At 38.1% G+C, this 27,599-nt stretch overlaps 2 protein-coding genes across 2 annotated transcripts in view; both read right to left on the reverse strand.

The window, feature by feature from the left end:
* The window catches only part of RTF2 (replication termination factor 2), a 65,558-nt gene extending 63,897 nt beyond the window's left edge, over positions 1-1,661 (reverse strand). Inside the window, exon 1 of the mRNA XM_036750739.1 lies at positions 1,519-1,661. Coding sequence (XP_036606634.1) covers positions 1,519-1,587 — 69 coding nt within the window. The 5' untranslated portion in view covers positions 1,588-1,661. The remainder of the gene's footprint in view (positions 1-1,518) is intronic.
* A 13,113-nt stretch (positions 1,662-14,774) lies between these two features.
* Positions 14,775-27,599, reverse strand: part of CASS4 (Cas scaffold protein family member 4) — a 59,361-nt gene continuing 46,536 nt past the window's right edge. The window contains exons 5-8 of the mRNA XM_036752110.1: positions 27,382-27,452; positions 20,335-21,732; positions 18,322-18,396; positions 14,775-15,185 (exon numbers count right to left, since the gene is read on the reverse strand). Of these exons, the coding sequence (XP_036608005.1) occupies positions 14,775-15,185; positions 18,322-18,396; positions 20,335-21,732; positions 27,382-27,452 (1,955 nt within the window). The remainder of the gene's footprint in view (positions 15,186-18,321; positions 18,397-20,334; positions 21,733-27,381; positions 27,453-27,599) is intronic.

The following is a 27,599-nucleotide window of genomic DNA, read 5'->3' on the forward strand; positions in this document are numbered from 1 at the left end:
TTGGAAAAGGGACAAATGAAGTTGGGGTAACCAGTTAGGAATTTATTACAACATTTCACTGAAAGGTGATGTGGGTCTGAATTAAATCTAGGATTAGAGCAAAAGAGGGCAGGTGCAAAGGATATAGACACAGAAGCAAGAAGACTTGGCAAAAAAAAAATTAGACATGGGATTTAAGAGAGAGGAAAAGTAAAAGATGAACTGGAGGTTATGACATTCAATAACTGAGAGGATGGTGATGTTCTATTCAGAAATGGATAAATTTGGAGAGGGGAATGTTTAGAGGGAAAGAAATGAGTTTCACCTTGGAAACTGCATGTTTGAGATGTTTCCAGGACTCTCCAATGGAGATGTCCAGCAGGTAACTAAAGATGTGGGTGTGAGTGTTGGTGTGGGAGACAGCTGGTGGTAAAGTGGAGAAAGCATGGGGCCTGGAATCAGAAAGACCGGAGTTCAAATGTGGCTTTAGACACTAGCTGTGTGACCCTCGGTAACTCATTTAACCTCTTGTTTACCTCAATTTCTTCATCTGTAAAATAGGGATAGTAATAGTACCTATCTCCCAGGGTTGTTATGAAGTGCAAATGAGATAATAATTGTAAAGTGCTTACCTTGGTGCCTGGCAAATAGTAAGCATTATACAAACATTAGCTATTATTCTGTGGGGCTGGAGTTCTGCAGTGAAATTAATGCAGGATATGCAAATGTGGGAATCATAAACTGAGAGAAAACTGAATTCATAAGAGAAGATGAGATCACTAAGAGACTAACATAAAATTATAAAGCCCAGGACAGAGACTGGAGCTCTCTATAGAGACTTAAATGAAGGACACCCACATTGACAGCGAATGATGATCCTGAGAAGTAGACTGGGAAGAAAAAAAAGTAGGAGGAGAAACAGCAGAGAGGAGGGTTATAAAAGAAAAGGTAGAATAAAGTATTAAAAAAGGGAGTGGTCGGCGGTGTCAAAAACGACAGAGATCAAAGAAGATGAGTACTGATAAAAAGCTTTTGAATTTAAGTTATTAAGAAATCATCGGCGACTTTTGGGAAAGCAGTTCCAATATTGTTAGTGATGGTGGGGTTAGACGCCATATCGTAAAAGGACTGAAAAATAGGGGACAAGTGAAGAAGTTGAGGCGATGATTACAGGCAACGCTTTCCAGCAACTGGCTATGGACGGAGGAAGAGATACACGATGCCCACCGGAAGGGACAGCGAACTCAAGTTGAGTGCTGTTTATCTCTCCAGGTTTGAGGTGACCAAGGCGTGTGTGTAGGCCAAGGAAGGAGTCAGTCCATAAGGAAATACCAAGAAGTAGGGAATGATCTCAAAGGGGGAGATCCCGAAGGAGTCGGGAAAGACTGTCCTAAGAAAATTACGCTAAAAATAAAGAGGAGGGGAGTTATTACCTAGCTCTGTCCCCAAACCCATTTCAGAGCCTCCCCTCCCACAGACTTCCCCGGGAGGCCGCACTTCACGTGAGTCTCCTTCCCGACTCTAGGACTCGGCTCTGACCTTTTCCACCTTCTTCGGTCCCTTCACCAGCTCATGCCTTTTGGGAATCGTTCCCCCATCGCAGCCCATCTCGCCTCAGCTCGGTTCGTTTCCGCGGTCTGTCCTACCGGTAGTCAACATGAGGGACTTCCGGCGCACCGAGATGACGCAAGAGACCACTGTTGCTATGACGACACTGATTGGCTGGGAGGGAGCAACCCGACGGTTTGAGTATGTGGTTCCTATGGAGACCGTTGCCAGTGAGCCACGCCTTCCGCCTCTTGGCAGCTTAGGGAGGAGCCGAGGTATCTGCGGTAAAGAGGGGGCGGGAGGCTCTTCCCCCGCTCTGCCTTTGATCCTCTTTTTCCCCTCTCCCGCTTCCCTCCCCACTCCCCCCACCCGCTCTGCTCCGCCCATGCCTGTCAGGGCCTCAGTTTCTCTTTCTTCCTAGTCATTGCTTCTCTCCCAACCGGCCGGAGGCTCTTGATGCCCAATCTGAGGGTTAATCTCTTCATCCTCCTATGGGGGAACCTCGGTAGCTCCCTCAACTCTTGGAGAGATCCTGGGTAACTTAAGGCTCAAACGGCGCCCCCCTCCCCTTCTGAGCCTTAGTTTCCCCATCTGTAAAATGGGAGGGTTGGATAAGCCCCGGGGTCCTTAACCTTTCTGGTTTCATGGACCCCTTTTCATGAAGTCTGGAGAAGCCTATGGACCTCTTCTCAGAATAAATAATGGAAGGAAATGCTAAATTTCAATAAGAGGCTAGTGAAAATAAAGATTTTTTTTTTCCCATCCAGGTTCGTGGACTCTTGGGGGATGGGGAACCTGTGAACTTCAGGTAAAGAGCCCTTGGACTAGAGCTAGATGATCCCGAGGGTCTCCGGCTCTAATAATCTCTGATCATAGACTGTACCAGGGAATAGAAAATAGGGAGCATATGAACCCTAGACAGAAAGTGAAGAGATCTGAGTTTTATTGATGGCTCTGCCTCTAATTGTCTTTGATCTTAGATGAGTCACCTAACCTCTCTGAAGCCTCAGTTTTTCACCTCTGTAAAACCGATTGGACCTAAAAATCTCTAATGTCCTTTTAACAATGAAATTCTATAATCCAAATGATGATAATCAACCCTTGCCTACCTCACAGAATTGGTAAGAAAATCAGTAAACAAGCATTTATTAAGTACCTACTCTGAGTCCACACTGTGCTAAACTAGGGATGGAAATACAAAGAATGAAACCACTTAGTCTCAAGGAACTTACATTCCAGTAGGGGGGAGAACAAGTATGATGATCCAATAGGTACTTAATGTATTTCCTTACAGAAGGAATGAATAAAACATCAAGTGCTTACTATGTGTTAAGTGGTAGGGACACAAAAAGAAAAATAAGACAGTCTCTGTTCTCAAGGAGCTGGCATTCTGATAGGGACAGACAACATATATGGAAAGTTTCAGCTACAAGTCAAATGGAAAGGTCCCATGGACCCTAGGATGCAGCAATTAAGCAGGCGATAATGTCTTTTTTTTTAAATGACGTGTCCACTGATAAAAAATCATACCAGTTTCTGATGTTGGACTATTTGACAGAGCCAAGGACTTTAGTGACAAGAACTTTCTTTACTGGGTCTTCAACAGATATATCTATGACATTGACAGGAACAGTTACTAGTCTTCATCTCAAACATGGAAAGGGTCCCTGGAATGATGGCTGTAAAGAGTAGCCTAGAAACATTGCTATTCCTGAAGCTCTTAAATTCAGGATCCTGGGCTGTCTCTATCGGGGTTCAAGGGGAGGTAGTGATAATTTGATTTGCATGGAACATGCTGTCTCCTGTATCTATCTCCAGGTGCCTTGCTGCTGCAGCTGGGGCTAGGCTGACTTGCTTGCCCTGTGCATAGCAGTGGTTTGACAGTTGCTGAAGATGACTGGGCCTTTCTCCACAGGAGTTGCTTCCCAGGATTATGTTTATGAAGGCTAGGATAGAAGCAGGACCCAATGATTGTGTCGAAGGTATAAGTATGTACTGAATAAATATTAGAATGCAAAATCAATACAAGCCATTAGGGAAGGCAGGCAGTAGTAAAGAAAGGTTTTAAGTAGAAGGTGTTGCTTGAGCTGTGTCACAATGCCAGAGATGTATTCTGTGAGGCAGAGGGAAAGAGGAGGGAATGCATGCCAGACACTGAGAAGGCTAGTGTAAAAATTTGGAGATGGGTGATAGAGGTCCTGCATGAGAAACAGAGAAGGCCAGCTTGGTTGGACTGTGGAACATGGAAAACGGAGAAATACACAATAAGACTGGAGATAGGTTGGGAGCAGTTTATGAAGGGATTTAGAAGCTAACAAGAGGATAAAGGGTAATTAAAGGATCTGTGCTTTCATTGGTATAAGGCAGAGGTGTCAAAGTCACAGCCCCTCTTCCAGCAAAACTGCTGAGTAAGGCCCCAACCAGACTAAAATGTAATTGAAAAATGTTTAACAAAATAAATAAAAATACAATCCAACATAGATAATTTTAATGTGTGGTTTTCTAAGTAAATATGTGGTCTGGGGCTCTATTTCTATTTGAGTTTGATACTCCTGGTAAAGGGAATTCCCAGATAAGGAAATTGTCTCTACCAGCGCAGGTCTATATTCTTTCTACAACTTATAGTTTTAAAGAGTTGCTTAGAGCAGGAATGTTAAGTGACTTTCCCAGAGTCACACAGTTCACACAGCAAGCATGTGTCAGAATCACTACTGGAACTCTCATTTTGTAAGTACCAAGGCTATTATGGTAACCACCATACTGCCTCATTGCCTCTCACCTAAATTATTTAATAACCTGCTGGTAGATCTGCCTGCTTCAAGTCTGTCCCCAATCCAACCCATCTTCCATTCAACCATTAAAATAATTTTCTAAAACAGAGGTCTGACTATGCCACCCCCTACTCAATATACTTCAGTGGCTGCCTATTGCCTCCAGGATCAAATACAAAATGTTATGGTTGGCATTAAGAACCCTTCATATCATGTAGTTCTTTCCAGGTTGTTATCAAGTCCATATCTTCCCCATTTCTTATAGAACAATAATATTCCATTACATTCATATACCACAAGTTGTTTAGCCATTCCCAAATTGATGGGCATCCCCTTGATTTCCAATTGTTTGCTACCACTAAAAGAGCTGCTATAAATATTTTTGTACATAACAGGTCCCTTTCTTCCTTGTGTGATCTCTTTGGGATACAGCCCCTAGAAGTGGTATTGCTGGGTCAAAGGCTATGCACATTTTTATAGCCCTTTGGGCATATTTCCAAATTGCTCTCCAGAATGGCTGGATCTGTTCAAAACTCCACCAACAATGTAACAATGTTCCAATTTTCCCACATCCTTTCCAGCATTTATCATTTTCCTGTTTTGTTGTGTTAGCCAATCTGACAGGGGAGATGTGGTACCTAAGGTTGCTTTAATTTGCATTTCTCTAATTGATAGTGATTTACAGCATTTTTTCATATGCCTATAGATATCTTTAATTTCTTCCTCTGAAAACTGCCTGTTCATATCCTTTGACCATTTCTCAATTGGGAAATGACTTGTATTCCTATAAATTTGGCTCAGTTTCCCTGTATGTTTTAGATATGAGGCCTTTATCAGAGATACTGGTTATAAAGATTTTCTCCCAATTTTCTGCTTCCCTCCTAATCTTTATTGCATTCACTTTGTTTATACAAAAACTTTTCAATTTAACATAATCAAAATTATCTATTTTGCATTTTGTAATGCTCTCTATCTCTTGTTGGGTCATGAGTTCTTCCCTTTCCCATAACTCTGACAGGTAAACTATTCCTTGCTCTCCCAAACTGCTTATAGTATCAGCCTTTATTCCTAAATCATGAACCCATTTTGACTTTATTTTGGTATATGGTGTAAGATATGGGTCTATGCCCAGTTTCTGCCATACCATTTTCTAATTTTCCCAGCAGTTTTTGTGAAATAGTGAGTTCTCAGCCCAGAATCTGGATTCTTTGATATGATGCTGAGTGAGAGGAGCAGAACCAGGAGAACATTGTACACAACCACAGACATATTGATTCTATGATGACTAACTTTGATAGACTTGGCTCTCCTCAGCAATACAAGGTTCAAAGACAGCCCCAAAGGTCTCAGGATGGGAAGAGCTATCTACATCCAGATAAAGAACTATGGAGTATGAATGCAGATTGAAGGAAACTATCTGCTCTTTCTCTCTTTTTTTATATATCTTTTTTTTAGTTTTATTTCTTCTTTCTCATGACTCACTCCATTGATCATGGTTCTTCTTTACGACTTGACTATTGTGTAAATATGTTTAATGAGAAGGTATATGTAGAACACATATCAGATTCCATGCCATCTTGGTGGGGGGGGGAGGGGAGGGAGGGGAAGAAACTTTGGAACTCAAAAACCTGTGGAACTGAGTTATAAACTAAAAATTAAAAAAAATAAATATATTAAAAAAAGAACCCTTCATAACCCAGCCCCCTCCTACCTTTCTAGTCTTCTTATTCCCCCACACATACTCTTTGATCCTGTGAGACTGGCCTCTTGGCTGTTCTATAAACAATTCACTTCATCTCTTAGCTCCTGGCATTTTCTCTGACTGTCCCTCATGCCTGGAATGCTCTCCCTTCTCATCTCCACCTACTGGCTTCCCTGGCTTCAAGTCTCAACTAAAATCCCATCTTTTACAAGGAGTCTTTCCTTCTTAAATCTAGTGCCTTCCCTCTGTTCATTATTTCCCACTTAAGTTGTATAGAGTTTGCTTTGTATACATTTGTTTTCATATTGTCTCCCCCATTAGATTGTAAGCTCCTTGAGAGCAGGCACTGTTTTTTGCCTATCTTTGAAGCTTATCACAGTGCCTGGCATATAATAGATGTTGAATTAATGTTTATTGATTGACTACCACCTTTTTATATTTAATTCAAGAAGCAATCAGAAGCTACCACAGTTGATTGAGTAGATGAGGGCCATGATGACATCTATTCTTAAGAGAAATTACTTTGACATCTATGTGGAAGATATTGGAGGGGGCAGGGACTAGAGGGAATGTAACCAATTAGGAAAACGTTACAATAATCTAAACCTGAGGTGATGAGGGCTTGAACTAAGATGACATTTTTGTGGGTAAAGATGATGGGGTGCTTGTGCTTGGACCCTAATTCTAACATCACATTTCCCCTTAGCCTCTGCCTGGGTGCCTATGCCTGTGGCAGAATTCCAGTTTCAGAGCACATCTAGTTCTCAAACATATTCTTTCCCAGGCAGCCTCTCTAGCTAAAGGGCAGAGTGCTCCAAAATTATCTCTGCTTCTTCCTCAGTAAGCAGCTATGCCCAATTATAGATTGATTCAGGATGCTGATAACTGACTATACACTGAGTCTAACATTTATCCTAGACATAGTCAAATGTATACTCCCTTACATTAATCTTGTCTAACAAGACACGTGATGGAATCCACCTGGATATTCCCAGTCAGTCGTGAACTTTTGGTGACTTAGTGACGTTTCACAGGCAAAAGCACACTCCCGGGTAGCCCCACTTTGGGCTATTTCCCAGTGAACTCTGGGTAAGATACCTGCGTAGTAGATACAAAAAGTGCATGTTCCTTTAAGAACTGACCAACCCCAATCGCGACTTGACTACTCCTTGATCCCACCCCAAAACACCTAATTGACAGGTTCCATCCCTAAATCTTGTACTTAAACTTTCCCTGTAGCCCTGTATGGTTGCAGGTTCCCTAAGAACTCTTGCCCGCTTTATTTACTTAAAGCATAATAAATCTTTGCCTCCTTGACTTAAAGAATGCTTGGGTCCGTGAATTCATTCCAGGAGGCCTTGCCTTGGGAATTTTGGTTCGGGATTTCTACATCCCTGGGTTCATTTCTCCCTCTACAGAGAGACGTCAGTGAGAGAGATGTGGAGGTAGAAACAGCTAGATTTGGCAGCTGGTTGGATATGTAGGTTAAGAGAGAGTTGATGATAATAGATATTGCAAACCTGGGAGATTGGAAGAATGGTGGTGACAGAAACAGATATATCTGGAAGAGGGGTAGAGTTGGGGGAAATAGTAATAAGTTCTTTTTTAGACTGAGGTTTGAAATGTCTCTGAAACATCTAGTTTGAAATGTTCAGTAGGTAAGAAAGATTACAGCAATATATCAAAAAGATTATACATTATAACCAGTCTGGATTTAAACCAAGAATACAATATAGAGCTGGTTCAATATTAGGAAACTATAAGCATAATTGACCATATCAATAACAAAAACAACAAAAATTCCGTGAATATTTCAATAGATGCAGAAATAGCTTTTGACAAAATACATTACCTATTCTGTTAAAAACAAACTAGAAAATACAGGAATAAATGGAATTTTCTTTAAAATGTGAAGTAGTGTCTGTCTAAAACCAAAAGCAAGGATTATCTGTAATGGGGATAAAGTAGAAGCTTTTTCAGATAAGATCAGAAGTAAAGCAAAGCTGTCCATTATCTTCATTAATATTCAATATTGTACTAGACATCTAGTTTTAGCAACAAGACAAGAAAAAGAAATTAAAGGAATGAGTACAGGCAATGAGGAAACAAAACTATCACTTTTTGTGGATGATATGATTTACCTAGACAACCTAGAAAGTCAACTAAAAAAACTAATTGCAACAATTAATAACTTCAGTAAAGTTGCAGGATATAAAATAAACCCACAGAAAACATTAGCATTTCTGTATATTACCAACAAAACCCAGGAGATAGAAAGAGAAATTCAATCTAAAATAGCTACAGACAGTATAAAATACTTGGGAATCTATTTTCCAAGAGACATGCACAGGAACTACATGAACACAATTACAAAACACTCCACACTAACACTTCTAACTAATTGAAGAAATAGTAATTGTTCAAGGGTTAGGACGAACCAAAATAACAAAAATGAGAATACTACCTAAATTAATTTTGTAATTCAGTGTCATACCAATCAAATTACAAAAAAAAATTATTTGGTAGCTAGAAAAATAGTAAAATTCATCTGAAGGAACAAAAGTTCAAAAATATCAAGAGAATGAAAAAAAATTGGAAGGGGGGGTGGGGCTTAGCAGTATCAGATCTCAAACTGTGTTACAAAGCTATAATGGAAACAGTCTGGTACTGGGTAAGAAAGAGAAAGGTTGATTGGTAGAACAGACTAAGTATACAATACATGGAAGCAAATGAACACAGTAAACAAATGTTTGGTGAACCCAAAGATGTAAATGACAAATGCTGGAGGGGATGTGGGAAAACAGGTACATCAATGTACTGTTAGTGGCACTATAAATTAGTCCAGCCATTATATAAAGCAATTTGGAACTATGCCAAAAAAACTATTAAACTGCGCATACACTTTGACCAATACCACTACTAGGCCTATATTTCAAAGAGATCAAAGAAAGGGGGAAGAGGCCCAAGTATATAAAAATATTTATAGCAACTCTTTTTGTAGTGGCAAAGAATTAGAACCTGAGGGGATACCCATAAATTGAAAATTGGCTGAACAAGTTATGACATATCAGTGTGATGGAATACTATTGTGCCAAAAGAAATGATGAAAGGGATTATTTCAGAAAAACCTAGGAAGATTTACATGACCTGATAGAAAGTGAGTGAGCAGAACCAGGAGAACAATCTACACAGTAACAGCAATGTTGTAATGATAATCACTTGTGAAAGATTTAGCTACTCTGATCAGCACAATGACAGAACCCAATTCTAAAGGACTCATGATGAAATATGTGATCCACCTCCAGACAGAGAGCTAAAGGATTCAGAATATATATTGAAATGTATTTTCTTCCTTCCTTTCTTTTTCTTTCTTTTTGCCTTTTCTTTTTTTAAGAACATGAATAAATTTATTTTGTGTGACTATACATATTTGTAATAAATTTTGATTTTCTTGCCTTTGCATTGGTTAGGGGAGGAAAAGAGGGGAGAGGGAGAATTTGTAACTGAAAATAAAAGAACAAAATAGTTTCTGCACTTAAAGAAATGTCCAATGGTTGGTGATGCTGAACTGAATGAAGCTCAGGGGAGAGACTGGGGCTGGGTATGTAGATCTATAAATCATCTACCATAGAGCTGATAATCAAACCCATGGAAGAGGTATGTAAAGAAAAGAGTTCAGGACAGAACCTTGGGCGACACCAATACAAGTCAAATGCAATTAAATGAAAAGCTGTGTTTAAAAGTGTTTCATAAACTACAAAGTGCTTTATGAAATCAAGTTATTATTGTTATTATGGCCTAACAAATGCCTTTGATACAACCAAACAGTTGATTTGAGGGATGGAATAGTCAAGGAGAATTAAGGAGAGATTGGTTATTATTAGGCATTTATAATACTATACTTTTAGTAGGTAGGCATAAAGTGTTTTCTAACATTTTGGGGGTTAAAAGTAATTTTATCCTGACTTTCCCCACCCCCCCATCCTCTGGAAAACACAAATATGGTAATATATGTATATACACATATATATATATACACACACACACATTTATAAATGAATTTTTCCCAGACTTGTGATTTCATTGGTGTAGGGACCTTCCCCAGTAAAAAATCCTTCTACCAACACAGATCTACATTTCTTTCATCTTATCGAGTTGGCTGGGGGTGCTGAGAAGTTAAGTAATTTACCCATGATCACAAAGCTGTTATGTATCAGAAAGTGGATTTCTTCATTGTTTGAATTTTTCAGATTAAAATTTTTTTAAAAGAACTTTATCCAAAGATAAAGAGGGAGATTTCAGTACTATGCCAGTATAGCTTCACTTGCCCTTTTTTCACAAGATGATTAGAACATGGATTTGAATTCTACTGATTTACAGACATGCTGCAAGATGCAGAAGCAGTACTTGGAAAAGAAAAGGAACAGAAGGCATGGTGGGCGGTACTGCATAGAGAGATATAGTTAGAAAAGTTTTGTCTTCCCAGTAGAGGAAACATGTTGATAATTAATGTAGCCACCCAGCTCTGACAGGAATTACTTGTGCTCGTGCCTGGGCAGGGACATGATACTGAGCTCTCTCTATTTCTAGAATAAGGCAGCTTGCTACGGGCATAGCAATAGATTCCCAGTCTTCTGGTATCAGGAGAGGCAGCAGCATCAATGGCAGCCAATTAGAAGGGTAGTATGGCAGGCTAGAAAGCACTAGCATTGTAGTCAGAGGACATGGGTGTGAAATTTACCTTTTGCCACTGGCATGACCATTAGAAAGTCCCTTAACCTTTCTGAATGTCAGTTTCCTCACCTGTAAAATAAGCAGGTTTGACTAGATGACCTCTAAGGGTACTTTCAGTTCTGAATCTGTGATCCTGTGAACTCCTGAGCATTCACAAAGCAAGCAACATTGATGACCAATTTCAAGAGGAATCACCCATTACCAATATCTATCGTGAATCTTGACCCTGCATATCCCCACTGTTCACTGTGTGTGAAAACTGTGCTGGGAAAGAACTCCAGTTTGGGGAAGGGTAGATAAAGGGGTTTTGCTGATTGAAGCTTATTATTAATGTGAGATAGAGAAGTTGATGATTAATATAAACAATGACTAGGGAATTTATTAATGATTTTGGTGTTATCATACATTTCCTCTAATTAAATAGTTTCTAACTCTGAACTTCAGGTTTGACTAATGTTAGCACCATAGAACTTCCAGCGAGAGGAAATGTTTGGTGGGTGAGTGGGACAATAGGAACTAATGACTGGTAAGCCATGACTGTCAGGTAACTCCCAGACAGAACAAGGGAAGAAATGTCAAGAAGTTGAACACTAGGTGATTACTAGTCTAGTGGCAGGACACCCTCCTGCCACCTGCCCAAGTTGCTGTTGTGGGAACAGCTCCCCTGGGTCTGATAGTACCAACCTATTATAGAAGTAATAGCTGGATTTTCTATATTATTCTGTGTATAGACATAACAGCTTACTCAGAGAACATAGTAGAATGGGAGGGGAGAGGATTTGGAGTCAGAAGACTTGGGTTTGAATCCTGGCTCTGTTATTTGCTCCTTATGTGACCATGGGCCTCTAGATTCTCCTCTGTAAAACGAACGGGTTGGACTAGATGACCATTGAGGTTTCTTTTAGCTCTAAATTTGTGAAGTTAAGAATAAGATAAGGCTATAATAACCAAAATAATTTTTGTGACAATAGTAGTAACTGACATTTGTATAGCACTTGCATAGTGCTTTACATGCTTTCTTGGAAGCCACTAGGGGACACAGTAGATAGAGCACTAGATGTTGAGTCAGGTAGACCTGAGTTTAAATCTGGACTCATGTACTCACTGTGTGACCCTGAGCAAGTCACTTAGCCTCCACCTGCTTCAGTTTCCTCATCTGTAAAATGGGAATAATGATAGACCCTACTTCCCACAGTTGTTATAAGGATAAAATGAGATAATATTTGCAAAGCACTTGGTAAACCTTAATGTGGTATTTAAATGTTTATTATTATCATCTTAATCTCTTAAGTCAAGGATCCATAATTTTTCCTATGGAGTTATTCCCTCCAACCACCAAGGATTGCAACCCCTGTACAACTTGGTAGATGGTCTTTGATTCTGCTGGTTGTGGTTACATAATTCGTTACTCAGCAACCTATCTGAAACACACTGCTTGTATTCCCATGGTCATATTCAAGGTCTTTCTAAGTTGGTTGAGAAAGTTGAGAAATTTGTTCAGTCATATCCAACTCTTCATGACCCCATTTAGGGTTTTCTTGGCAAAGATACTGGAGTGGTTTGCCATTTCCTTCTTTAGTGCATTTTACAGATGAGGAACTGAGGCAAGCAGGGTTAAATGACTTGCTCAGGGTCACACAGCTGATAAGTGTCTGAGGCCAGATTTGAACCCAAGAAGATGAGCCTTCCTGACTCTAGGTCTGGCACTCTACCCACTGAGCTACCTAGCTGCCCTTTATTTGGTAGTTCAGAAATTTGTTCAGTTGTATCCGATTCTTTGTGACACCATTTGGGGTTTTCTTGGCAAAGAGAGGTTCTAGGTTGGTAGGACTAGAAAAATCTATCACTCTATATCCCTTTTAGAAACAAAGGTTACCTTCTTGTTTCAACGAGGCATATGAATAGGACTTAATGGCACTGGACAAAAAGTCATCACCCAAGACAGCACAAAACTCAAACTTTAAATGAAATAGGAAGGTGGGAATAGCAAAGATTTTAACAGTATTCCTAGAAGTCTGCATTATCCCAATGAATTTGGCATTACACACATTTCTGGTTGCTTCTAAATCAATCTTCCCTTTTCCCTTTTGTGCTGTTTCCAAGGACAAATACACATATTTGGTCAAATATTTTTTCATTATTGTTTCTGTAACCCTCCTCCCCCAAAATAGTTTTCCTTCCACTTTTTAAAATTTCAGAAACAATCATCCTGCTGAATTTATACACTGAAAAATTCCTCCCACCACCTCCATCCTTCAAAAAGGGAAGGAAACACATTTAGCTAAGAACAGCATTTTTCTACTGTGGTTTTACTTCATCAGTTTGTACTTTGTCTTTGGGAATAAAGATCTTTGATTTAAACTCTTATTTTTCTGGTTTAAAAATGTAAATTGAATCAAAGATGTAAATTCATCTTAGGGGCTTTTGTATTACACAGAGTGTGGGTTTTAGCAGGCCTAACAAAAAATACATGCACATGATGTGTTTTAAGAATTGTGTATCTCCACCCTAATTCCACTGTTCAAATTTATGGAACAACCTTCACAGGAAGAAAGAACTCTTCTTTCCATTCCGGGAGACTTAGTTAAATGAGAATTACCTAAATTCTAGTAGCTAATCTTTATTTTCTGTATAACACAATACTATTTCCTATAAGAGCATGTGGCCGAGACTGATAAAGGTATGGTTCTTATACTGGAGAGAGCTCAAGGAAGGATGTGACCACAGCCTGAAAAGGAACCTTACTGAAGTTTCACAGAGCAAGAGCTTTAACTGTCTTAAGAGGTTGGAGATTACTTGAGAATGCTTTTGTACCACTTCCGTGCTGCACTTCCATTTGTCTAAAGGGATCAACGTGTTACTTTCAAAGGCCTTGAAGTCAGGTTGTCATTACGGCAAACAGACACTACAAATTGACTTCATTTTTGGGACGTGTTTTCTGGAAACGGAGGTTAAAATACCATACGTGAAAATGAACCCTTTTTGAATTATTCTAAATGAGTTTTGTACCTATATCTGAAGACAACCATCATGAGACAAAGATTTCTCTAAATGACAATAATGATGCTATAATTAATGTTCATGTCTCAAATTAGTTAAATGTTATTATATTTAAATAACACTATAAGATATACAGAACTGTGATGACTGATGAAATATAAAAATGTGTGTGCAATATATGAATCTGTCAACATAAATGTCACATTCAAAATAAATTAACACGAAGTTCAAAAGATCACAAGAAAATCCTTGGATTTTGTGAGTGTAACACGAATAATAGATTGATTAAAATAAAACTTCAGGGAATGACATTTTAGTGTAACAAGCAATTACAAAAAGGTTTATATTTTCTAACAAAACAAATTCCAAAAGGGGGCGGTGGAGAGGCTCTGGTATGCTTTTCATAAAATAAAAAAAGAAGAAAAAAATGAACTACTAAAAATTCATTTTAACTAATATAAAAATTAACTTCTATAAAACAAGCATAGGACTTAAAGTCATAAGACCTGGGTTTAAATCCTGGCCCTTATACTCATTAGCTGTTGCACCACAGGCAAACTATTTCATTGCTCTGAGCTTCAACTTCCTCCTCTGTAAAATGGGGATAATGATACTTTGCTTCCCTTACCAGACTGTTGTACAAGAGGGAAGTACTCTGTAAGCTTTCAAGGGCTATATAAACGAGAGTTTCCCGTACTATCAACTCTTAAGAGGTCCAGAAACATATCTAAACTTTGTATCTTCCCCATTGCTTTGTACACAGTAGATGCCTACTTGAAGTTTATAGAAAAACTTGCATCAAATCACTACCTTACATGCTGATCCCAGACATGCTTAAAATCCTTGCTTAATAATACTCCACTTTGTGCCAGGATTTGCTGTGGAACCAGTGTCCTGGAAATTCTTAGCAACTTGGTACCATATAGCATGTCGGTGCTGATAACAGTACCTAAGTATATGGGCAGAAGCTAGTAGTAAGACCAACCTAGCAAGGATTGCTGAGGCTCTAGTAATACACTGGAAAGGACTGAAGTGAGATCTCATTCTAGCGTTTCTCTAACTTGTCGCGTGTGTATACACAGCTTCTCTGCTTCCTCTTGAAGTTCTCTTATTGCAGCATCATTAGGATATTGGAGGACAGCATTCTTGGTGGCCACAGCCAGATTCTTCAATAAGCCACAGAGCTGGCTGCTACTGCAGAGAATCTCATTGCGAACATCTTTTTCCTTCGTCTCTTGACAGAGGGAGTCCACCAGCTTTTGGCCTATCATGATGATCAATTTACTCTGGGTGATAAAAACTTCAGGTGGCTGGTTATTGCTAAGGCTGGTATTAAATATTCCAATGGCCTTAAGAAGCCCACCAAAGTAAAGTCTACAGTGTTCTGAAAGGTTGATTTTCTTCTCTGGATCCTGCCTACTTAGTGCTTTGTGGTTTGTAGGAGAAAGACTCTAGAGAGAAAGAAAGAAAACGGTTCTGTTAATGAAAAATAATTAATTTTTAATTGTTCATTTTTATATTCAAGAAGGGGCGAAAGAGCCTCCTATGCTATAATGAAAAGAACAGCTACATGGAAGTCATAAGACTTGCATTTTAGTACAACTCTCCTAACATCATGGCTGGTACATACATGCAATTTTTGGCAATTTTTGGCATGTTCTTATAGTCATAAACTTTTAAGACTAGACAAGGTCACAGATAGAATATTAGTGCTTAAAGAGATCTTAGAACGTAGAATGTCAGAGCAGTGAGGACCCATAGAACAAAGAATATTAGAACCTCAAGGGTCCATAGAACATAAATTGTTAGAGAGAGACAGTACCTTTGAATGACTGAAGTCAAGTGCACAGGACATTAGAAATAGCTCACATTTATAGCACTTAAATGGTTTCCTCACAACTGTCCAAGTAAGGTCTGAGATAATTTAATATAGAGGAGTCCAGCAAGCGCTGGCCAGGATGAGGCCTATAACTGCAGCCAGAACCACAGCAAAATGTAATTAGGAAATACTTAACAAAAGAAATAGAAATACAATAAGACGTAGATAATGCTAGGATGTGCTTTACAATCAACCTGCAACCGGCAAGATTCCTTGTTTATGGTTTAGTGGCCCAGTTTATATTTGAGTTTGAGATCACTGATTTAGTATAGGGGTTCTTTACCTGATTGGGGGAGGGGAAGTGGCATGAACTTAAATGGGGAAAAATTACATCATTATATTCATTATTTCATTTATTCTAATTGAAATTTAGTGTTTCCTTCAATTGTTTAAAAACATTGTTCTGAGGAGGGAACCAAAGGCTTCACCAAAATGCCAAATAGGACCTACAACAAAAAAGGTTATCAACCTTTGATCTAGTGCCACTAGTTCATGAGACATCATCTTATACAGGAGGAAACAAGCCCTAAGAGGGAAATGAATTTTCCAAGGAGACTCATTCTTTCTTGGACACCAGTTTCCTCATGCTTAAAACAATAATAATAGTAAACAAAATAATAATCTCTACCATTCCTATCTCACAAGATAGTTTTGAGGATCAAATGAGATAATGGCTATGGAAGCATTTTAGAAACTTCATAGTGTTATGCCAGTGTAAGGAGATACTGTTTGTTATTTATCAAATAAAGTTGTGACTATGGAGTGGTAGGTGGTGTCTGGAGACCTGGGTTTGAATTCTTCTAGGTGTGTGACTATAGGTTATGTCACAACTTCTCAGTTTTGGTTTTTTCATTTGTGAGATGAAGGTAATTAAACTTTCAATGCCCCACTGTATTACCATGAATGTAAGCTGTAAAGCACTATGCAAATATAAGTTGTTAATACTGAAACAGGTAGCTCCAAAGTAAAATAGTAGTCTCTGGTGTTGAAAGAACATGGCATCTGGATGTTAGAAACTTTCCAATTTGGGGCATCATATAGATCAGGAGTATTCAACCTTTTTGCATGTGTCATGGACCCTTTGGGCAATATGACAAAACTGATGGATCCCTTCTCATAATGTTTTCAAATGTATAAAATAAAATACTTAAGATTACGAAAGAAACTAATTGGGTTGAAATAATTGTCAAAAATATTTTTAAAATACTCAAGATCACAGACCTAGGATTAGAACTCCTGATACATAGATGAAGCTTGAAATAACAACGATAATTTAAATTTTTTTCCAATTACATGTAAAAAATCTTTAACAGTCATTTAAAACTTTTTTGATTTCCTATGCCCAAATGGCTATAAAACTGTGCATACCCTTTGATCCAGCAATACCACTATTAGGTCTGTATCCCAAAGAGACTTTTTAAAAAGGGGGAGGAGGAGGACCTATTTGTACAAAAATATTTATAGCAGCTTTTTGTAGTGTCAAAGAATTGGAAATTGAGGACATGCCCATCAATTGGGGAATGGCTGAACAAGTTGTGGTATATAATTGTAATGGAATATTACTGTGCTATAAGAAATGATGAGCAGGCAGATTTCAGAAAAACTTGGAAAGACTTATATGAACTGATACAAAATGAAATGAGCAGAACCAGGAGAACATTGTATTGCAGTAACAGCAATACTGTTCTATAATCAACTGTGAATGACTTAGCTGTCCTCAGCAATAGAAAAATCCAAGACAGTTCTGAAAGACTTATGATCAAAAATTCTATCTGCCTCCAGAGAAAGAACTGATGGAATCTAAATGCAGATCGAAGAATAGTATTTTTTCCTTTCTGTATTTTTTTTTGTTTTTCCCCCCTTTGTGTCCATGTCTTTTACAACATGACTAATACGGTAATATGTTTTGCAATATTGAACATGTACAACCTATATCAAATTGCTTACTGTCTCAGGGAGGGGGGAGATGAAGAAGGGAGAAAAAAATTTGGAATTCAAATTTTTCAAAAAACTAATGTTAAAAGTTGTCTTTATATGTAAGTAGGGAAAAAATAAAATATTAGGAAAAAATGTTTTGAGTTCCTAGTTCTTTCCTTCCTTCCCTCCCTCCTCTGCCCCCCCCCATTGAGAAGGCAAGCAATTTGATTTAGGTTATACATGTACAGATGTACAAAACATATTTCTACATTAGTCATAACAATAGTTTTAAAAAAACATGATATAACATATTTCATATGCAGTGCCTCTTTTCGTGATTTGAGATGCTTGAAATTTGCCACTGGCTTAAACATCCTAATCAGCAGAACAGACCTCCATCTCTCTGGGTTAATGGCTTAAGGTTTAGTGAACATAAAATTGTAAAAAGGTTGAGGCAGTGTGACATAGTCAGAAGACAGAGAGGATTAAAAAACGAAAGGCCAAGGTCCTAGGAGTGCCACTAAATAGCTATATGGCCTTGGGTAAGTTCCTTTGCTTCTCTGGACTTCCATTTCTCCATTAGTAAAATGTTAAAGCTGGATCAGATGATTCCTAAAGTCCTTTTCAGTATTGGATCTATGATTTCTAAGGTCGTTTTAGAACTTTAAAAAAAATCTTGTAATCCATCATTTTGTTGGTGTGTTAGATTCTTCATAGCATTAGGAAGTGTTATTCAAGGATAGAAAATTTTAATCAGAAACGTTGAGAAGAAAGTAAGCACTATACTGTACCTTTGTTTTAAGGTCTTTTTTGAGTTCTGCTTGTGTGAAAACTGGTTTCTGTACTTCTTCCAGGTTTGTTGTCTTCTGAAACACAAATATGGCTTAAAATATCCATTTATTTCAAAACTGTTACAACTCTGTAATTTCTTTTTTAAAGCCTTGAGATATCTCCTCTCATGCGACCTTCTTTTTACTGTGTTAAGTAATAGTTTAATGCTATATTTGCCCTTTCTTTTCAGCTTCCTCTAAGCAATATTCTATAAATCTGAAAATTTTTTGAAAACATGGGTGAATTTTGTGTTGAGATTAGAACTTTATGTACAGAAAGGATTTAAACATGTCAGAGGCTACACTTGTTCTAAAGTTACTCAGGGCCAATGTATGATAGGGACTTACATTCTATAAATTTTCAGTAGAAATCTATAGTTGTTCAGCTATTTCCCTAAATGTCAAAAGTATCATCTCTCATATATAGAAGTCCCTCAACTTTCACTCTTGGACCCCTTTCTCTTCTGTGGCTCTGTACCATCTGTCTTAATGATCTCATTAGCCCCCAGAACTGCAATTGTCATTTCTATGCAGTAACTCCCAGGTCTATATATCTGCATCTAGTTTCTTCCCTGAACTTCCATCGTACATTACAGACAGCCTGTTGGATATCTATTTCTGGATGTCTTATAGACATCTCAAATTTAACATGTCCAAACAGAACTTGTCTTTTCTCCAAACTCACCATCCTTTTAAACTGCTCCATTTCCATTCAAGACACCACCATGCTTTCAATTATTCAGGTCAGCACTCCTATAGAAATCTTTTACTATTTACTTTCCCTTACACTCATGTTTAATCTGTTGCCAACTTTTGACTGTCACCTTTGCAAGCATCTCTGACCCTCAACTCAAAAAATCATTACCCTAACCCTTACCCTCATTAACTCTCTCTCTTGGACTGTTGTAATTTCCTCCTAATTGCTCTGCCTGCCTCAAGTCTCTCGCTTTCTAATCCATCCTCCACACAGTGGCCAAATTGATAGTCCTAAAGTACAGAGATGAGCATCATATGCGACTGCTCCAGAAGCTTCAGGGGCTCCCTATTGCCTGTATGTTTAAATACAAACTCTTCTGATTGACATTTAATGGCCTTCACAATCTGACTCCAATTTATCATTTCACACTGATTTTACATCACTCCCCTTCTGCATTCTACATTCCCACCAAAGTAGCCTATTTCCTGTTTCTAATACATGACGTTCCATCTCCTCCCTCAATGTTTTTGCACAAGCTATTTTCCATACCTGGAATGCAGTCCCCACTCACCTCCAACTCTTAGAATCCCTAGATTCTTTCATGACTTAGCTCAAATCCCACCTTCTACATGAGATCTTTCTTTACTCCTCCCCAGGTGCTGGCGACTCCCTACCCAAAGTAACTTTTTATTTTGTCAGTCAGTCAGTCAGTCAGTCAATAAACATTTATTAAACACCTTCTGTGTGCCAGGCACTATACTAAGCACTGGGGATACAAAGGAAAGCGAAACACAGTTCCTGCTCTCAAGGAGGTCAGTCTAATGGGGGAAGACAACATGCGAACTATATATGTACAAGATATATACAGGAGAAATGGGAGATATTTAGTTTGTACATGTTTTCTATTGGTTTATCAGTCTATATGTAATCCCCCTCCATTAATAAAAATTTGAGTTTAATGACTGTTTCATTTGTAATCTTTGATTCCCAATTCCTACTAGCCTTGCATGTAGTAGTTGTTTAAAAAAAACCTATGATTGAATAAATATGTATTGTTATGTTTTCCAGTTTAGCGCCATTTTTATCAATTTCATTTTCTGGTACATTGTATTAATTCCTGCCTCTCCTCACCTCTGCCCCCAAGCCAAAAAACAATAACAAACCACACCATTTCTCTGTTAAAAAGATTCTTTAAGATGTATCCAACTTAGTTGTCACCACCCAAGCTATCTGTTTCTTCTTCTCTTAGAGCACATTACACAGTAAATTTCACTAACCTGTGATTTATCTTGGTCACAGACATTCCTCATATTTTTACTTGATGGCTCAGGAGAAAATTCACTTTCCTTTGGTTTACCAAGAGCAATACTTCTTTGGTGCAAATCAAAATCTTTTTTTCTGGGAACCTGAGTGAATGTTGCAAATTTATGTTCTGTATTCATGTGGAGCTGAGTAGCCTCTTCTTTCTCACAGTTCTGTTTAAAAAGGAGCTTCCCATTTGCAATGATGATGGAGACAAAGCGCTTGATGTCTTCTGGAATTGTCCGGGCCACCATGACAAATCTATCCAGAGCATCAGGATTGTTCTGAAGTTTGTCAGTAATAAGAATGTCCAGAGACCAATTGCAGTTATTCAGAGCTTCCCTTGTTTCTAGGAGAATCTGGTAGGAATCTGAAATAATCTGTAGTTGCTTTTTTATTCGGACTTGAAGGTTATTGTCAGTGAGATTGCTAGCATTCACACTGACCAATCGGGCAAAACCCAGAAACTCTCCCAGCGAGGCCTTGATGTGATCAGCAGCTCTACGGATCTCATCAATGTTTGCTTCCAGGTATTCTTTGAATCTCCACTTACTGCTCACAAAGATCATTAGACTTGCTATGGAACTAGCTACTCTGTGCTGTAGATCTGTCACCATATCTTTGGCCAACTCCAGATCCAACATAACCTCTTTGCCTGGTTCTTCTGATGAGGAAATAGATGAGGGGTCAGTAGAAGTTGAGGAGCAAGAAGATATACTGCCTCTGCTGTCTACACTGGAAATGGATAGTCTATCTTGTTCAGATGGCTCAGGGGATATTGATCTTGGATGTCTTGGTAGCCAGGAGGGAACACGATAAACACAATCTTCTGAAGCATCATTTTTCTTTTCAAGATCTTTCCCACCTTGAGGGACAAGAGACATCCCTTTTGGAATGTCATAAATGTTGAGCTTTGTGTTCTGTTGCTCTACCCGAGGAATCAGAAAACTGGGGGGAACAGCATATTCAATTCTAGGTTTCAAGGGTAGTATATCTTGAGGAAGTGGTAATGCGTATGTAGGGATTTCTGGGGCACTGTGTTTTTTCTGAATTGGGAGTACATTACTGCACTGGTTATCCATTCGTGGTTTGAGTGTCTTTGATTTATCATTTGGTGAATTTTGCAAGGTTGATGTACACCTGGGAGATGGAATATCATAGAGCACCTTCTGTTCTGGGAAACTTGATGGGGATGCTTTTCTCAAACTTGTTTTATCTGGAGACACTGGAGTGTCATAAATCCATCCAGGCTTCTGAGGATTGGGCAAAGTATTATAGCAACCTTTTCTAACAGATTTTATTGATGGAGAAACCACACAGGGCATATCTCCTAGAGAAACGACTCTTGCAGCTGGAGGGGGAACATCATAAACCTATGCAAGAAAGAACCCAATAAAAACTTAATAACAAGAATACCTCCCATGAACAAAAGTTGATTGTGCTATTTGTCTTATGATACAATCTGTCTCCTGACTAGGCATTTTCTTTTCTCCTTTTTTTTTCTTTTTGGCTTTGGCTTTGGTTTTGGCTAGGACCAATTTAATGTTTATTGAGCAAGAATTATTTGTGGTAATTTTCAGATGTTTTACCCTTTCTCTAGTGTTTCCCTGACTTGCTTACTTTTCTTCAGTCTCAATATATATTTTATTCCTCCCCCAATTACATGTTAAAATAATTTTTAACATTTATTTTATTAAAAGTTTTGAGTTCCTAATTCTATCCTCCCCTCTCCCTGAGATGACAAGCAATCAGATATAGGTTATGCATGTGTAATCATATAAAACATCTCCATATTAGTCATTTTGTACAAGAAGACCCAAATAAAAGAAAAAGAATGAAAGAAAGCAAAAAATAACATGCTTCAGAGTGTGTTCAAACAATATCAGTTCTTTCTCTGGATTCTCTGGAGGTGGATGGTATGCTTCATTATTAGTCCTTTGGCATTGTCTTGGATCATTGTACTGCTGAGAGAGCTAAGTCTTTAACAATTCTTCAATGAACAATGTTGCTGTTATTATGTACAATGTTCTCCTGATTCTGTTCATTTTAGTTTTCATCAGTTCACGTAAGTCTTTCTAGGTTTTTCTGAAATCATCCTGCTTATGATTTGTTATAGCACCATAATAGTCCATTACAATCATATACTACAGTAGCCACCACAAAAATAGCTGCTGCAAATATTTTATACAAATAGGTCCTTTCCCCCTTTTTTGGATGTCATTGGGATGTAGACTTAGCAGTGGTATAGTGGGATCAAAGGATAGAATTTTATAGCCCTTTGGACATAGTTCCGAATTTTTGTACAGAATGTCACAACTCCACTAACAGTGCATTAGCACCCCAGTTTTCTCACATTCTTCTCCAACATCCATCATTTTCCTTTTTTTTTGTCATATTAGCCAACCTGATGTGTGAGGTGGTACCTCAGAGTTGTTTTAATTCACATTTCTCTAATCAATAACAATTTAGAACATTTTTTATATGACTTTAGATAGCTTTGATTTTTTTCTGACAAGGGCATTTTTACGGGCTGTCATCAGACCTGGAACGCTCTCCCTATTCACCTCTTCCTTCTGGCTTCCCTGGCTTCCTTCAAATCCCAGCTAAAGCCCTACCTTCTGTGAAGTCTTTCCCTGTTCTTCTTAATGCTAATGCCTTCACTCTGTGATTGTTTCCAACTTACCTCTCTGTGTGTGTGTGTATGTATTGTTCTTTATGTATTTTCTTGTCCATTAGAATGTGAGCTCCTTGAGAGCAGGGATTGGTTTTTTGCCTTTCTTTAGATTCTTAATGCTTAACACATTGCCTTTACATAATAATGCTTTTTGACTGACCAACCACTTAATTGTGCAGTAATTCTACATCTCCTTTGAACCTCACAGTCTTAACAACCTTGTGAAGTAATAGGACAATTTTTTTTTTGTGGGGGGGAGGCAATCAGGGTTAAGTGACTTGCCCAAGTTCACACAGCTAGTAGCCTCTAAGGTCAGATTTGAACTCAGCTCCCCCTGACTCCAGGGCTAGTGTTCTATCCACTGCACCACCTAGCTACCTTGACAAATATTATTAATCCCATTATGGTCTCCTAATTAGTCTCCTTGCTTCAGCTCTCTCTCTAATCCATCCTTACATAGCTACCAAAAGGATTTCCCTTAAGTGTCAGTCTGACCATATCATTCCCCTAACCAATAAACTCTAGTGACTCTTTTGCTTCTAGGATAAAATATAAACTCCTCAATGTGAATTTTAAAGCCCTTCATAGCTTGGCAATGGCCTATCTTTCCAGCCTCATTATTGGATATTACTACCTTCTCATACTCCACAATTTAACAAAGCCAGACTTCTCTCAGATCTTCCAACATAGTAGTACTCCTGTGTTTGCACAGGCTGTCCCCTGTGACTTGAATACAACCCTTTCTCATTTCTGCTTCAATGAATCCTTCTCTTTCTTTAAGATGTAATGTAAGCACCTCCTTCTCTATGAAGCCTTCCCTTGTCCCCCTAAATGCTAGTGCACTCCTTTCCAAACTACTTTCTATTTGTATTATTTATCCTGTATATTCTTCTGCATGTATATGCTGTTTCTCTTGCTAGAATGTAAGCTTCTTGAGAGCAAGGACTTTTTCTTTTTTTTTTTTCCTTTTTCTTTTTGTGTTTGTATCCCCATTGTCTAAAACACTGCCTGGCACATAGGAAGTAACTAATAAATGCTCTTTGATTGATGTGCCGATGAAGAAATATGAGCTCAGAGATGTCAAATAACTGGCCTAAGCTGGTATTTCTTCAACTGCACATTAATCAAAGAGCATTTATTAGTCACTTCCTATGTGCCAGGGGTAAGACTGAGCCTACATCTCAGTTCCCCAAATTTGTTGCTCTTTTGCCTCTGCTGAGCTGAAGGCTAAAAGGTTGCAGCAGTCAAAATAATAAGGATAGTAATAAAAATAATGGCTCCCACTAAAGGTCTACAAAGCACTTTCTTCCCACTTCTCAATTTTAAAAGTTGTACAGAAGAATCAAAATCACCTGACTATGAATTTTACTTTAACTTACATATTACCAAAACATACAGATTTAAGGAACCAAAAGTCTGTCAAGGGATAGGTGGTTTCTCTGTCTCAAGTCTCTTTCCACTCCAGTCTATCCCCCACTCAGCTGTCAAATTAATCTTCCTAAATCACAAATCTTTGTCATCTTCTTAATCAATAAATTCTGGTGCTTCCCTATCACTTCCAGGATCACATACAAAATCCTATGTTTGGCATTCAAAGCCCTTCACAACCTGCCCCTCCTACATTTCTAGTCCTCTTACACCTTATTTGCTATGTGTACTCTACGATCCAGTGACACTGACTTCCTTTCTTTTCTTCCCACAAGACTCCATCTCCAGACTCTGGGTATTTTCATTGACTGTCCCTCATCATCTCAGTCTCCTGGCCACTCTAACTTCTAGTCTTAGCTAAAATTCCACTTCATGAAGAAGCCTTTCCATTCCCTCTTAATCCTAGTATAATGCCTCTGTTGATTATCTCCAATTTATCCTGTATATATTTGTTTGTACATTGTTGTTTTTATGTTGTTTACAAATTCTGACACTGATTGCTTCCTCCTCAAGATTTCTATAATTTATGTGTATCATTTATCTCTCTATTTATAGATTATTAGCTCCCTGAAAGCAGAGACTATTTTTGACTTTTGTTGTCTCTTTAGCACTTAGCACAGTGCCTAGTACATAGCAGGCACTTAATAAATGCTCATTAACTGACTCATCTCATTCATGTGGGTATTCCTTCCAATCATGAAGACCAAGATGCAGTCATACATACCCATCCTGTATGACTCTTGCTCATTTTATGACTGTATGACTCTGGCTCTTTTATTAGTTTGTTGTGAGGGATCTTTCTATTAATTGTGCGACGGTAAAGATGTAGTCTATAGTGGAATAGCACTTGCAAAAGCCTGACTGTTCATTTTTAATACCTAGTCAAAGATGTTGTTGATGTACATACAATTATTCTCAAAAAATTTACAAAGATTAGAAAGCAGGTTTGTGGATAAGCAATTATTGATGTTCTCCTTATAATCTTTTCCAGTAATAACAAAGTCTAAGATTTTTCCCCCTGTCTTTGGAGTGTTCCTCTCCTTCAGATCTCTTAGGAATTAATCCCTCAGAACCTTCAAAGTGTTTCACCTCCAGAATGGATTTTCTTTGTATAACTGGTACAACTGTTTTTCCTCCCTCCCTGTTTTCTTCAGTGGCATTTGAGACTATGAGATTTGAGTACAAGTGTAGTATTTCCAGTGTGCTTGATGTGAAGAAGAGTTTTGTTGGCTGTCTTTCCAAAATTTATTTAAAATATTTTTCCCCTCCACTGCTCATTTCTGATTTATAAGGTAATACTGCTCATAATCTTCTACCTTTTTTCTCCTTAAGATTTTACAAGCAATTTTATGTTCTAAACTTGGTTTTGCTTGTCTCTTTGCTTGTCAAGTGTTTGCTAATTAAAGTGGCTTTTATGCTCTTTTGTTTTCCTCATTATGACAACTGATTTATATTAGATAAGCTTCTATATGAAATTGTTATAATAGGTGTCAATGCCCTTTTTTTTCAACCAATTTCCCACTTGTTGGCATTAATAACTTGTTTCAATAGGTCAAGTCAGAGCTGTGTTAATTAGATACTATATCCTTTCTCATTTTAATTCTTTTATTCTAGCTTTGCATTAATTTTTATTGTTTTGCTCTTACAAATCAGCAGTCTCACTCCGTGTAAAGAGTGGGTGGGTCATTCTCTGTCTATTAAAATATAATCAATCTCTCCCTATATTAAATCAACATATACTTTGATATTGAGTCACTTCAATGCAATAAGTGAAGATGCACTGTGGAACAATGGCCCCGTTTCTTCTTTAACCATTTTTTCCCTGTAAAAGAGAAATAAACAAAAAAATTCCACCCTTTTTTTTGTGCTTAGATTTCTTTGCCAAACTCAGCCTATTATGAGTTTTGGCATGACTGAAACTCTGTAGGACCATGTCTAACTTTACTATTTCCCACCCCACCCCCCCCCCCAATTCTCTGTCCTTTCTTCAATTTTCTACATACGCTTTTTTTTTTAAATCTAAGTTAGGTTGATAAGTTTACTGAATATCAACATTGGTATTTTTACACACTTATCTTTTCTTTTTCACTGGAATTATTTCCTTTTTGTGCCTTCAAAATTTCGTTTATGTGTGCTTCCCCTCATTCCTGGGCTGACTTCTCTTGTAGAATTTTAGGCCAAAGGCTACCTTTCCTTCCTCTTCACCCTTATAGACCTATTTCCTAAAAATCTAAAATATGTGCAGTTTTTCTCTCCTCTGTCACAAATGCTAACCTTGAGTGGTTGCTTCCCTACAAGATTCCTACACTTTATGTGTCTCATCTACCTATCTATCTATCTGTCTGTCTGTCCTATCTACCTCCTTATCTACATACATATTCTCTTATCTTGGCCAGGCTGGGAGTGCATACTCGTGGGCCCAATCTCACTGCTGATTGGTAAAGAAGTTTTGACTTGCTCCTTCTCCAGTCTGGGCCAGTTCATCCCTCCTTAGTTAGAGTGGTGGTCGTGGTTCGTAATACTGATGTGGTACCAAATGCAGACATTCAAAGGACTTTGTCTCCAATGTTGTTCAGAACTCTTGAGCTCAAGTAAACTTTCAACCTCAGTCTCCCAAGCACCAAGGATTATAAGAATGCATAACCACATCGGCCATTTCTATATGTTTTTAAGGTTTCTTCATGCCTTTTGTTTTTACTGCAACCATTTCTGGACCAGAAAACCCTTCTAATTCTGAGATTCTGTAATTCCATAAGTTGAACCTAAATCTTCTGACTTCAAAAACAGTTCTCATTCTACTGTGCAATAGTTGCCTCTTTCTTTTGGAGCCAATCTAATCTAATTTCTGGTGCTTTAAATCTTTTAATAATTTCATAATGTTATTTATAAATATTTACATAATGATCTATATCGTACTTACATGGCTCGTTGGAACATGGATTCCTGCCTTTTCAGAGCTTCCTGGAATGTCATATACCTGTTGCTCCTGTTCTTGAGATAAATTCAACAAAAGAGAAGAACAAGATGGTGACTAATCTGATCCTCCTCGAGCCTCTCTTTAACCCAAGCACAAATTCATGAAGAATTAAAGGAAGGCCTCCCAATTATAGAGTACATATTCCTTTGGTACCAGTGTCA

The sequence above is a fragment of the Trichosurus vulpecula genome, chromosome 3 (assembly GCF_011100635.1).
Source record: "Trichosurus vulpecula isolate mTriVul1 chromosome 3, mTriVul1.pri, whole genome shotgun sequence".
Taxonomy (NCBI): Eukaryota; Metazoa; Chordata; class Mammalia; order Diprotodontia; family Phalangeridae; genus Trichosurus; species Trichosurus vulpecula.